This window comes from Ixodes scapularis, unplaced genomic scaffold, assembly GCF_016920785.2.
Source record: "Ixodes scapularis isolate PalLabHiFi unplaced genomic scaffold, ASM1692078v2 PGA_scaffold10__122_contigs__length_95168666, whole genome shotgun sequence".
Taxonomy (NCBI): domain Eukaryota; kingdom Metazoa; phylum Arthropoda; class Arachnida; order Ixodida; family Ixodidae; genus Ixodes; species Ixodes scapularis.
In genome coordinates this window covers 67408497-67422853 of record NW_024609836.1, presented here as the reverse complement: position 1 = coordinate 67422853, position 14357 = coordinate 67408497, and the positions used below count along the sequence as shown (strand labels likewise).

Below are 14357 nucleotides of genomic sequence, written 5' to 3'. Positions count from 1 at the left end.
TGCAGAACGCATCTGTGGGCAAGAACGGGGCGCGTGCGAGATATGCGAGGACCAATTTGACCGGCGCGCGAATCAGCGGCGCCGAATCGCTCATTACGCATTCACGCGGCCGATTGCGTCCATCGATTCCGTGCGTTTCTTTTTAGTTTAGTTGTTGAAGGGTAGGTTTGTATCGGGAGGACCACCCATGAGGGCATACATTCTTGAAGGATGTTGCGGATGTGTGGTGATTTAGGAGACCCCTTTCGAGAACTAATTCAAAGGGCGTTTCGACGCTGACTGTTTCGTCTGGCTCTGTGGTGTTCGGCGTCCAGCCTTGTAGCCACTCAGAGGCTGGCGATGAGTGTAGACCTTTTCAGCGCTTAGCACGCAGGTAAGAAAATATAGAGTCACTGGAGTGTGGATACGTGCGCTACGTGATCTTCCGGGGAAAGAAAACACCTACTGTGCATGCTGACTTGTTACAGAAAGAATAAGCAAAAAGAACGGACAAGGACGGACATCTTGCTGCAGAACGCGTTACAGCCTTATAGAACAATGATGGCAAGCGCGTAAAAGGCGAATATTGGAATGATCTATAGGATTGAGAGTAAAACTACAGGATGTCGTCGACGCGCTTTACGTTTCACAAGCAAGTGTTATGCTGTATATGCTCAGCGGTTCCAGGATTTCAGCACCACGAAATAATAACAGCTATCATATTAAACAACCCGGACGATAGGCCGAATAACATCTGTACTAGTACCCAATCTTAGCGAAGATAGCCTAAAAAAAAACCTTAAAATAAATATTAATAAAAACACGAAAGGCACCGCTTCACGCTATTCAGCATTTGTGGACGTTCTGGTGCCATATCCGCGGCTTTTCGTCGTGAAGCCTGCGACCGGCCGAGTGAGCGAGTATTGTTTTCGGAAATTCAGCCATCTTAACAGGTAACAACTATCTGATGAGAAGCAAAATGCTTAACTTTATCTACGCGCACGTGTTGATGGCGTGTGGCTGACATATTATAGAGCTGAAGACGGCAAGGACAGAGGGACCAGGAAGAAGTTTTAGAAGCATGGTCCAGACCATAATCTAGGTCCACAGTATACTGACATATTATAGAGCTGGAGACGGCAAGGACAGAGGGACCAGGAGGAAGTTTTAGAAGCATGGTCCAGACCATAATCTAGGTCCACAGTATACTCTGGACCAAGGCTTGGTATTTGACCCACACCTTAGTCCAGAGTTTAAGGTCCGTTGCTTGGTTCAGAGATGCCTCCATAGTACCAGGGCGTTCATGTCCCGGACCTCGTGTCTTAGTTCAGCGGGCATACTGGAGCTCAATCCTGAGCTCATTGTCGATTCATCGTAGAAACATGCTTCCAGTATCACGAGATTTTTTCGCCCTCGTTTAAAATAAAAGCTGGAACCGTCGCATATGCGTGCATCAATCCAATACCAACCTGCTAAATAAAAACAAATTAATGTGCTACTCACTTGCGGTCAAGGTGTAGGAACTTCATGTCCATAGAGTGGATGGAGGTGAAGACTGACGTAGATCCCTGGACGACGCACTCTCGGGTCTCGGGCATGGCGACAGGTGTACACGTGGCCAGGAACACGGGCTCGTTGCGACTGCACAGCGGCAGGTAGGACGCGAAGTGCCCCTGCACCAGTACGACCTGCGTGGCGGAAGAATACCAGCACACTGTGTCATCATGGCTGCTGCTTCCTCTCCAGAACTCGCCGTTGTCACTGGCGACACTATTTTTTGTGGAACGTCTACACGAGATCTAAAAGCGTCAAGACCGATTTATATTTCATAAAATCAAGACATTCGTTGTTCAATTGACCCGCGAACGCCTTATCACAGCGTCTACCCGATCAATATTTCTTTCTTCTTCCGAGAATCAGGTTTTACGCGGGAAAACTCCCAACGCCAGTTCCCATTCTTCGTCGACAACGACAGTATACACATTCTCACCGAGTTCTAGAGAGCTTTCATTTCATCATCGATATCAATCAGGGACAAGCCTCCTCTTCGAGCGTCTGGGAAAAGTCAGAAACGAAACGATGCCAGCCACGGTGAGACAGATGGAAAAAAACCTCATCGTTGGTCCGACCAAGCGGAACGCAGCCCAGTACGCACAGACACGGACAGCAGCGCAGGTCTACCGCAGCTCTATGTCTGGCAGACCGGGAGACCTGCCAGCTCATCCCACGTGCGTATGCGAAGCGACCAAAAGGAAGGGGAAATTGTTTCGTTCCCAGCGCCGACAACAAAAGGATCTCAATTTCGAGGCACAAATCGGTCCCCTTCTCTCCGTCGCGCCCCCTAACCTCCTCGTGTGTCAATAAACAGGGGAAGAGCCATCTTCAGGACATACCAGGCATGCCCTCCCGCGCGCCTCGTCGATTACGCCGAGCCCCATTCTCGTTCGGTTTCCGTTTCGACGTCGAACACAATAAGGTACGCTCCGCTTATAGTCACGTCGAACATGCAGGGCGGCTGAAATGGCATTATAAGTGGCCGGAATCGTAGGCATGCGAAACTATTGGGCATTGCTTTGGCCGCTTTAGGCACTTCCCAAAAAGACCGATGTCGCAGATGGCTGGCAAGATGCGGAAGGTGCAAGGCACAACGTTAGCTTTGATCAAAAGTTGCAACCGAATTTGTTTTACTAAGTTCAATGGGAACATGTCATTAGCTAGCAGACAAACAGACACTGTTCGTCTCTTGGACATAGCTTGGACATGCATAGTATTGACATATATTTTTCATTTATTTTAAGTTCGCTCTTTTCATAAACAGGTATAGACCTGTCCTCGAAACATATACCACGATCGCACGGCTAGGGACCTTGAGGCGTAACTTCAGATTTGTGCGGAGTGTTTATTCGTCACGCTGTACGCTGTACGCAGAAACGGGGCAACGTTTTCCTACGCACACCCTGCACATTGTCGTTCTTACGGGAAGCCGCATCGCCAAAAGGTTGATCTCCTGTACACAACCAGCGTAAAAGACTCAAAAACTAGTGCAGTTTAGTATGAAAAAAAAAAAAAAAAACGCCAGCATACTCATTTTACGGCGAAATGGTTTGTACGTCGTGGTGCAATGCCCCTGTGTCAAATCCGTCAAGAGTTTCAGTGTTACTATAAACACAGTGTGACTGCACGCGATGTCGCTATAAGCCGAGTCGTCTGTAGTCTTCTCAGAGAAGCGAATGCATGCGATTTTTTCGGGGTGGTCGACGGGTCCTCAGAATGACTCGGTAATAAGGAAAAAAAAAAACAAGAAAACACCGAGCAGGGCGATAAAAATAAAACGAAAACGAGAAAACAATATTCTTTAATTGAACACAGCCACCATTGTGTGCCATCGACCATACTGGTGGATAGTATACAGACTGGCGGCCGTCTGACCTTAGAGCTTTCTCGTTGTAAGAGCGAGAGAAAAAAGACGAGAGAGAGAAGAGAGAAAACGAAGACGGCACTTTTTTCCCGGCTGCCGAGGAAAGACGGAGTCGGGCAATGCTAATAACCCGGAGGAACCGTCTTCCAGCGGTGCCGGGAGGCTGCATGATCGACGGCCCATACACGTCGCCCAGAGCACTCGGGCGTCTTCTTGCTCCCTCTTGACTCACGGGAGACACCCGAGGCATTGCACGGTCCGCTCGCCCCTTAAAGGTGACAGTGCGGCAAGCGCCGGACCAATCAAACGCCTCCTTTTCATCACGTGACTCCGCTCTGCGAGGGTGAGCACGGGTGGGAGCGTAATCCCGTGCCGAGGAATAGACGCGGGACCGGTCCCAGGAGGACGTATAGCTTCCAAAGGCACTGTCAGCTTGTTGAGTTGAGCGGAGTTTAGCAGATTAACGTTTTTGTGGCGATGGTAGCTAGTGGTTAGCGGGTTGTCGGTCATCGCGGATTCCTAGGGGGGCCGCGTCTGGTTTCTCGAAGCGTACACGGGCCCTAAGTGGAAGCGAGCTGAGGGAGCCTCACTTGCGCGGCCCAGGACGGCTCGTGTCTAGTTTAATCTTGCGATGGACGTTGAGGAACCGTTTTGGAGGGATCGAATTAGGTCGGATGTCTTGTCGGTTTTGGCGCGGTCGGTACGACGCTGACCCTCACTCTAACTGGCTCTCGATTGAAGCGTTAATGGGGACAGCTGAGTTTCGACAAAAAATTTGACTAAAAAGCAATGAACAAAGGTATCGAAACCTTTTGTTTAAATAATCACGTACCGACTAGCCCATCTCTCCATTTTAGTACCGAAACAGCGGCGTCTTCGTCCGTCCCATCGTGTACTGTCAAAATTCAGCTTTCCACATTAACCAGCACGAAACAACTAGCCCGGCTAAAGCCCGTAGCGATGTAAGCATTGCGGAAATTAAATGAATAAACAAATATTGAAAATGATTCGTCCATAGTTTTCTTACTGGGGGCGTGGATGTCAGGCCGTTTTAGTGAGCCATGTTTTGCGTTTGCTTCATATAAAGAATCTCGGACAAGAAGTACAGAGGAAAACAAAAAAATATCTCACTCGGCAATTATGCCTGTTCAAGTAATCATTTATGTTTTCTAATTACGTTGTTTTGTTTTTAAATCGAGCGGCAAGATTGATAATGTAGTGATTGCGCAGGCGAGCTGGTGGATGTTAACCATTTTGTTCTTAGCCCGAGACTGAGGCAGGAAAAGAGGAAAGTTTCGAAGTAGAAGAAAAATGAACAGTCGAAGACACGTGTTAGAGCTGTGTTAGAGACGTGTCTTCGACTGTTCATTTTTCTTCTACTTCGAAACTTTCCTCTTTTCCTGCCTCAGTCTCGGGCTAAGAACAAAATGGCAAGATTGAGACGCCGGTATCAAAATATATGGTTCGCGGTATATGGCTATACGTGTTTTTGCTTGAATAGCTTCGGGTGCTTGTTGCGGACGATGAAGGCAGCGTATATCGATCAATCGATCCAATTATCAATTATTTTATTCAAGAAGAAATGCGAAGTCGATCATCTTTAAAACGCGATGAAGGATTGGAGCGATCAAGGTCATGCGATGGGAAGGTGCGGGTATCGGGGCTACTAAGCATTACCTCCTGGCGGTAATAAAAACAAAAGATTGGGCTGGGATAATGTTTTTGCCCTATCAACGTCTCGGCGTTTATCATCATCAGTTTGATTATTACAATCCGAACGATGACGATGACAAGAATAGAATAACTGAGGTGGGACTAAAAGATTCAGGGCAAAACTAGGGGCGAGAGGTTAGAGCATTCCAAGGCTCTGGTGCTGAGTGCTGGTCCTTGCACTTGAAGCAACTTTAACGGGATTAAGAACCGGAATTGGTGAGGAGTTCGAACTATAATGGGCGCTTTGTACATCTCGTCTTCCACACAGCTCGGTGCTGACCCAACACAATGCCTGTGCACTGGATTTTATGTCCTCTATCTCAATCAAACAAAAATACGCTTCATAAAAAAAAAAAAATCACGTGTAGTGGTTGATTGCCATTTATTAGGGTGCATAAATACGCTGACTATTGTTGAGCAATCTGTCGCTATTTCAATCGCATAAAATATTAGATGCAGGCATGGGCTATTTCACACTATGTTGGAGCTACTTAAAGATGGCTTCACCACTCAGCTTACATGCAACCCGCTAAAACGAACTCTCTGCAGCTTACCTTTTTTTTTTTTTTTTAATCACAAGGGTTGGGGAACACATAGCCGATATTCAATGATGTGAATTTGCCCGCCAATGAGAGAGTTTTGTTAAACACGACATACGCTGCGTGACACTTTTAGCTGAAACAAACGATTTGTGGTGTTTTTTTTTTTTTTTCGTTTTTCTTCTAAAATATAAGCGCTGTCATCAAAACTGCCGTTGTGCTGGGAAGTGCTCACTTATTGCAGTAACCTAAGCAGCAACATATGGTGCCTGCAATACCCTTTCAAAATAAAAGTGAAAAAAAGACTGATATCGTTTTTGCACTATCAGTGTCGCCCAGTGTACGTCGTGCGCTTTGCAGGTTTGTTATTTTCTCTGTATCTTTCATCTTTCCTCTCACAAAAGTTTCGAAAGTTGGACAGAGTGCGGAACCTTTGTCCCTGACACCATAACAAGGCCCTACTTTTGGATTTTCCACGTCATCTATTGAAGGCCGTTGCGAGGCACAGACTGAACGTGGGAATTGCCCTGCATCTGCGTTCGGCTGGAACTCGTGTCTTCACTGATTAAACACGAGCCCCAGCCTAACGCTGACGCAGTACTCGTGTCTATAGTCCGTTTCACCTTATGTTGTACCGCAGCGAAGGCTGCGGTACAATGCATACAACATTGTACCGCAGCGAAGGCTGCGGTACAACATTAAAAGCGTCAGTATTCGTTCAAGAAAAGAATCAACGGTTGTGTGTTGGTTTATGCAGCCTAGAGCTTGGTCTGCCTCAACCGTTGACGAGTCTCCCAGCTGTATATGAGCAATTTAGCCAGTGCAGTACAACCGCTAGCCTGGGGTCTTTAACGTGCATCACGCAGTAGCATAGGCGTAGACTACGGGAGGGGGGGGGGGGGGGGGGGGTAGAGTTCCTGTATAGGCTCCCTACGGGAGCCAGAGTTGCGCATTTGTTTTCCCCGCGCCGCCACGCCGCTATTCGCCGAGATCCATCACGTGAGGAGCAAAGCATCCGGTGGCGTGCAGGAAAGCCACCTTTACGGTCGCTCCGCCGACGTTTCTCTTGCCCCGGCGTATGTTTCCCTGCTTTCCGCCTCCTTTTCCTCCTCTCCTGCTTTCCATGCGCGGCGGCGCGCGCGGCGCCGCTATTCGCCAAATTTAGTCACGTGAGGAGCAAAGCATCCAGCTCGTGCGGGAAAGCCGGCGCTACGGCCACGCGCCGAAGCTGAATGCGCAACTCTGCTACCGTAGGTAGCATATACAGGAACTCTAGGGGGGGGGGGGGCTTGTGCCCCCCTGGTGAGATCCGGGAGAAGGGGAGGGGGCAGAGACCCCCCCCCCCCCCCCCCCCCGGGCCCGGGCCTAGACGCTCCTTACGTGCCATGTAACGAGCTTCTAGTAGTGGCATGTAATCAAAATAACACCCACGTTGCCTTTATTGACAAATTACAAGGGAAATGGAATGCCAGCGTGCTTTCGTTAGCTTCAATCTCCAGTTCTGGCAAGAAGGTAACGCGCAGCACCCCCCCCCCCCCCCCCAACCCGAAAAACTTCTCAGCCCCCCCCCCCCCCCCTCCCCCGCCAGGAAAATGGAAAGTCTACGCCGCTGCGCAGTAGTGATCGGTATCTGTTAAAGGGACCCATGAAGTGATCTTTAAACTTCTTCCTCCTTAGCTTTCCTCCTCAACTCAAAAGCGAAATGAGAAATCACGTGGTCCTGACGTAGTATTTCACCGGGAGCGGATGACTCCGAGCTTCCACCGGGCTCTTAAAGCACACTATGGAACCATTGTAGTTCGCAAGTGACGATAGTATTAAGTGCTGTTACGGCACTCATCGGCCGCGATCGCGAATCCAAATATTCGTCGACAAATCGAGTGTTGACGAGCGCATCCGTCCGAGCGACGCAGTGCGCTCGTGTCCACCGCGTGAGCTGGTTTCGGCTGCCGTGCTTTGGGCGCTACGAATGCATCACAGTGAAAAGGGCGGAGAGCTTTGGAAGAAAAGGAGGTCCAAAAAAAGTTCGCTATACTTTGAAATTTTCGCACGGAAAAGCGAGGCATCTGTCTTTCTGGCTTCGTGTACTTAGTTTTCTTTTGCTCCACTAAACGGTATGCGATTAGTAAAATTCCAGTCTAAAATCATTTATCCCAGCCCAAAATTTGTGTTACGGTCCTTTTATTATATATGAGACCATTTCAATAATGCCATTCCGCGTGCTGCCGTCGTCGTCTACTGAACCGTGGAACGCGTTTAGGGCACGCGCAGTATACCGCTCATTTGTGGAATGCGAGACGCTGCGCTTACATTCAAAACCCAATCACTCGTCATTTTGTGCTAAGGTGATACGCTTTGAAAAGGTATATACTCCTAACGGGCGAAAATAATTCGAGAAAGCATAGAATTCGACATAAAAGCAGGGAACAAATTTGAATGGTCGAGCGAGTCGGCGACTAAATACGTAAACGAGAAAGAGGGACATAAAGGACAATAAGGAGTATTCACTGGGCGCCATATTTGTGGGTGCTGTCTTGAGCGCATGCTCAGAACGAACCCACATTAATAGGCTGCTAAGACCGGCAACCTTGATGGTGCTAAATGCACGCTCCAAAAAGACTGCGGAAGCTCGCCGTCAGCACGCGCTCAACAGCAACGCGCACGGATATGGCCGCCAGTGAATACTCCCTATACAGACGACACGGTATTTTCGAGCCGCGTCCTCTGTATGCCCTTCTGCGTATTTCGTCTTCGTAGGCAGGGAGAGAAGGCGTACCTTCTGGTCTCCGAAGCGCATCTGCCGCCTGGCGTTCCTGGAGACGTTCATGCGGCAGAGGAAGAGCCGGGCGTCCGGGGCCAGACTCAGCGGGTTCGGGCTGCGCATGAGCTCGGCCTGGATGGCCTGGTGGTCCTGCTTCTCGATGATGTCGTACACGCTGTCCCCGTGGATCAGCAGGTCCTCCTGGGACGGGGCACGGGACCACGGGAGTTAGTGCTTTCACATCGATCGCCGGGAGACGCCACTCGAGACCGAACGATGCTAAGCGTAGGTCGACACCATTTCACGCGTGAAATCACGAGGCGCCTCGAGGTTCACTCATTTTGCCATCGAGTTTTTGCAAGTGCCGACTAATCTGCCGAAGTCTGTATGGGAGGCAGGGACTTGTCAAGCTATGCAATGTAGCTTTTTTCTCTGTCTCCTCCTCCAAACTGGAGTCGATAAAGTTGAATTGAATTGAATTGAGTACAGGCCGTTCCAATGTTTGCAAGATGTCCAAGCAGAGCTTGTGGTACCCTATGCCTAGGGTTCGGATTTTTCGGTTTAAACCGATAAAAACCGATAAAAGTACGCCGATTTCATTTTCGGAAATTCGGTTTTAACCGAAAAAGGTCAGTTTTAGGTTCAGCATTTTCGATTTAAACCGATAAAAACCGATAAAAGTATGTCGAATACGTTTTTTATAATTCACTTTTAACCGGAAAGGTCACTTTGACCTTCCAGTCGTATTGCAGAGCCGTGACAAAATGTAAAACGACAGTGTCTATAGAAACATGTCCGAATGTATGGAATACACGGGCCATCACGAAGTTTTGGTTTAATGTGCGCATTATCGATCGGAACGTAAAATCCGAAATGCCCCATGACTTCGCCATGTACGAGCGTGTTTTCAAACTTGTTGTAGAGAAGACTGACTTGATGCAAGCTCTGCACATTGTGTTGTGCTTTAAAACGTCGCAGCATGTCTCTTTTGACGGTCACAATTGGTTTATTTGGCCGATTTCGGCTCAGGCACATCTCCATCTCCTCAGCCTGCCAGTGTCCAGTGTTAGCGTTGAGAGGGCATTCTCGAAGCTAAGGGTCATATTAACAGGAAATAAAGAGTGCGAATCAACGAGGAGAACCTGAGAAAGTATGTGTGTGTGTACTATAATAAGATCACGTAATCCTGATATGCAGAAGGTAAAGTTCCATGATTCTGGGCATAGGCTTCACATTTGACTTGTTTGTACTTAAATGTTTTTTTTTCTTGTTTCTTTAACAGTTGCACACAGTTGCCAAATAAAGTGTCCATTGCTTTTTCAATGTATCTGTGCCGTTATTCTCCGCGAGTTATCACAAATATCAGAGCTACAAGGATAATCTCATGCGGTGTCCGTTGGTGTGTATTTTATATTCACCGAAAAAGCCGATAAACTTTTGTGGGCATAAATATACGCCGAAAAAAACCGAAAATTGAATTATAAAATAAACACCGAAAAAAGTACGCCGAATTTTGAAAAAATAGAAACCGAAAACGCGGAACCCTACCTATGCCCTATGGGGCATGGGGTACCACAAGGACACGGGCACACTTAAGGCTCATTCACACTGCCCCATTTTCTTACGTTAAGTTACGTTTCGTATAAGTCACCGAAGCAATCGTGTCTCGAATGTCGTATGTCATGCTTTCTGCTTTAACTGGCAGCCTCCATTAATAGGAAGCAGCGAGGACCCAGTGACTACAACGTAATATTTCGTAACGCAACTTAACGTAAGAAAACGGGGCAGTGTGAACCAGTGTTTAAACGTACACAAATCGGACTTCAGTAGCACTGAACTGCTGCTAACGGTGCCCGTGTAAATGGGGTTTTACACGGGCAACACTAACCACGGTTTAACGTGACTGAAAAAGAAACTAAAATTTCCCTTTTTTTAAGTGCGTGTTTTCTAGTATTTGCTCCTAGGCCACCATGTCTTGGGATCCCACCTCGAGCATGTACCGGACACGAGCGCTACGAGCGCTCGGTCTGTACTCGGGTGCGCATCATTCGACGCGAGTGGCGCGTCATTACTCGGCGTAAATTCGGATCCAATCGCACGCTTCGCGCAAAAGGCGATGCCCAAAAATATGGTGGCCGTCAGTGTTGCTTGACAGACTTTTCAAAACAGCCTTTTTACTACAAAACTACAAAGGCGGTGACCCGCTAAAAAGAAAAAAAAAACAAAAAAAAAAAACGTTTATATGACGGCTACCGCGGTGATTTGTTTCGCCAGCACGTGTCGAGTTGTGCATGAATCAAAGACCGAAGAAAGGTTACAAGCAACTTATATTCGTAGATAGCAAAATACAGGAAATACAAATACCTCTGTGCGTTTTGTTCTTTGCCTGAAATACTGATTTTGCGGTGAGGGTGTAAGCGTGCTTTAAAGTCACAGCGGGAGCTCCCGAGCCATAAACCGCTCTTATATATGCGCTAGCACTATCTGAACCCTCTGCTTGGTACTGCGTTACGCCAAGGTACAACTGCCAGTTACAAGCTAGCTGTCAGCTACAAGCGCTAGCTGTCAGTTGAAAGCGCTAGCTGAACTCTCCGCTTGATACTGCGTTACGCCTAGGTACAACTGACAGTCATAAGCGCGTCAGTGCTTCGTATGCCTTGCGCCAAGCTATTCCATAGTTTGTGTAACTGCTAACTGCACCAATGCTCAAAATTCCCAAAGCTGGACAGTTTTGTGGACTCTAAATCTGCTCTAAACGCTCCGTTGAATATATATATATAAAAAAATGGCCCGAATTTTATATCGAGCCACACAATTCTACAACGTTGCCATAACATCGTTACTCGGGGATATAACGTTGCGTTACAGTGAATTTCTGGCCATATCGATGTACACGGGGCAACATCTATGCAGATATATGGGCTGCTATAGCTCAAGCGAATGAAGTCGACCTCGAAATTCCTCTATCAAGATCAGATTCCAACTACATAACCGGAAAGATTGGAAAATGTATTTCATCCGCGTTTTGGAGAGATCCATGCCAATATTACGCATACCTGAAAAAATATTGATCCAGATATGACATTTCGAATTCCGAGAAACTTGAAGGGAGGAGATAAAACTGTGATACGCCGGTTACGCCTCGATGTGTCACAGACAATGAGAAATCTTCGTAGGATTGGTCGAATTGGCTCACTCACATGCCCAGTATGTTCAGTACTTCGTGACATCAAACATATTTTATGCAGTTGACAATACTTATCACAAAGAGGAACACTAATGCAAGGCTTGAATATAAAACACGATGAATTTATTGAAATTACTCATATATTAGGCCCTCAGACATCAGCCGATAATGAAAACAAGGCCATCAGTGCCCTCCCACGATTTCTCCGAGACATTGGTCTAAAAGACTAAATGTGAAATGAAATGAACTCGCTGCTATTTCTTGTGTGATTGCATTTTCCTAGTGCCGTACACTGTGTGTACGGCATATATATTTGTTGCTGTTTTCACTAAGGGTTCTTTTCATCTTATATATTTATTTATTTATTTCAGGAGGGACATACGGCCCACAAAAGGACCGAATATTTTTCTCCCTAATCCTCATTCATTCAAAGTACTCTAAATGTTCGTGTAAATAGTGTATATCTTGCTTTTGTTTTGTTTTATAACCTCTTCCCTTTTCGATTTTCTCCCTTTTGTTCTATCTAGTCCCCAATCCTACTCCTCTCCTTCTTTTCTTGGCGAAGTAGCAAATCAGCTATAAATGCAGGTGGACATTTTCGTGTATGTATATCAACAAACCTCATCTCTCTCTTTACTCCATAATTTGGTTAACACCCTTCATTTGAAGCGTGAATGTCCCAGTAGCTCGCGGTCCTAGTCAAACGTTCAGACAAAACCAGACAACAATTGGACAAAATTTCGAATAAGCGAAACTATGCTATTAAATAAAGAAAGCAAGAACGAAAGAAAGAAACATACATAAAAACAAGCAAAACAAAAAAAAACAAGGCTATTTAGTGTACGGAAATCGCAAGAAAACTTCGTTAAAATTATATGCTTGAGTTGTTCCTTTATTTTGTGTGTGCCTGTGCGTGTGCGTGTGTGTGTGTGTGTGTGCGCGCGCGCGCGCGTGTGTGTGTGTGTGTGTGTGTGTGTGTGTGTGTGTGTGTGTGTGTGTGTGTGCGTGTGTGTGTGTGCGTGTGTGTGTATGTGTGTGCGTGTGTTCGACCGGCGCTTCCTTCTCGATGGTCGTGCGAGCCGGCAGATATCGAACTCGTTGCTGCGCGTCAAGCACGCGCGCTAACGCTCTGTGGCGCGCTCCATTGTGCCGTGCGCGTAGAATTCAAATCCAGTAACCGGATCAGCGGCGGGCGAGCTCTGTTCTCCCGGGAGCCATTTGGACTGACGCTCCGATCTGGCATTGGCTTGGCGCCACCGGGCCTCGCTCACGCCTCGACTTGAGCGCCTGCAGCGGTGCTCCACTTGACCCTAATTAATTTTCTCTTCCTTCACAGCTTTGAGCAATTATCCCCGGGGATCGGGGCGCGCCGCCGCCACCGCCGACCGACGTGTGCTTACGCGGAAGGCGTTTGGTTCTCCCTGGTTTTGTTCCAAGACGTTTATTTTTTCTCTCTCTCTCTCTGCGTGGTCTTGTGGTCTAGCAACGTAAGCTTGGTGTAACACACTATAGTCCTGGACTAGTTGGTAGAGCACATTTGACCCTCTTCGAAAGTGCGCGCCACCTAGGGGCCGCTGCGCCAATCGTGCGAGTTCGTCATTGTTTTTGGACTCGAGGGCTGCGTGAGCGCTCGGCGTGAACTCGGCTCAGCCTCGTGTCGAAAAAGATTGACGTCATTGTTCGGTGATGACTCAAATCTAATCAGACGCCTCGTGCGCAAAAAATGACGATCGCCAATGTTTCCCTATGGGATTTTGAAAAAAAAAATAATAATAATAAAGTAAAAAGGTCTATCGCAAAAAGTTTGATGTTCCAAAAGACTGCGGTCAATTGCAAAGGGAGGAGCAGGCCGGGCGCTGACTTAAAAGTGGCAACCGAAAGATTACATCTCGTTTTTCAATTGTTTCCAGCGAGGCTCGAAGAACCACTGATGAGAGGCGCTCTTTTGTGTGTGTGTGTGTGTGTCTGCGTTTGTGTGTGTGTGTGTGCGTGCGCGCGGGTGCGCGTGCGTGTGTGTATGTTTGTGTGTGTCGGTGTTTGTGTGTGTGTGTGTTAAAATAATTGTTAAAAAACGCCAAATTTTCTTCACCAACTGGGTGCCTCGAAAGTTGATTAAAGTATGGTCCTCCCTTCCCCTTTACCGCAGGTAATGACGACTTCAAATATACCTCATTTTTTTATTTAAGCGTACGTGTTATGCCGTCTTTTTTACATTAATGTTTAAATGAGTCAATAAACCCGAAATCGATTCACGCCCTTTATGTGTCACCCTTTCAATAGCCAGAGAATCTTTATTCATTTAAGGTGTCGTTCTCGTGTGACTAAGGCCTTCCCGGTACTGCTCGCCTTCTTTCAAAGTTCCTTTTTTGAATCGTGACCGGTCCATGCATGGGGAACCCAAGCAGATACGCAGACATCCACACCTGCAGGGACGACTTCTTCGAAATAGCTTCGACACTTCGCTCGAGGCGCGCGAACTTCGTCGGTAAGATTAAACTCGGCCAGAGGCGAGAATAAGTACCCCAGAAATAAGAAGAAGAAAATAAAAAAATAAAGAAACTTTCCGCAGATTACAAGAAAGCCCAAGCGGCAGTATAGTACCCACAGGTGCGAGTAAGTTGCAAAAGATAGCAGGTTGTTCTCGAAAATTAGCTTCCGATAACGTGTAGCGACTTGCGAGTGTACCTTGGTCTCGCTTTTACGAGCCCATAAAAAGGAAAGGAGACGGGCAGGCATATCGATCTCGGAATCGTTCCAACA

General features: G+C 47.3%; 1 protein-coding gene across 1 annotated transcript in view; it reads right to left on the bottom strand.

Annotated features, from left to right (window-relative positions):
• The window catches only part of LOC8038343 (neuronal PAS domain-containing protein 4), a 105885-nt gene that overhangs the window by 14010 nt on the left and 77518 nt on the right, over positions 1-14357 (bottom strand). The window contains exons 6-7 of the mRNA XM_042288583.1: positions 8426-8611; positions 1483-1667 (exon numbers count right to left, since the gene is read on the bottom strand). Of these exons, the coding sequence (XP_042144517.1) occupies positions 1483-1667; positions 8426-8611 (371 nt within the window). The remainder of the gene's footprint in view (positions 1-1482; positions 1668-8425; positions 8612-14357) is intronic.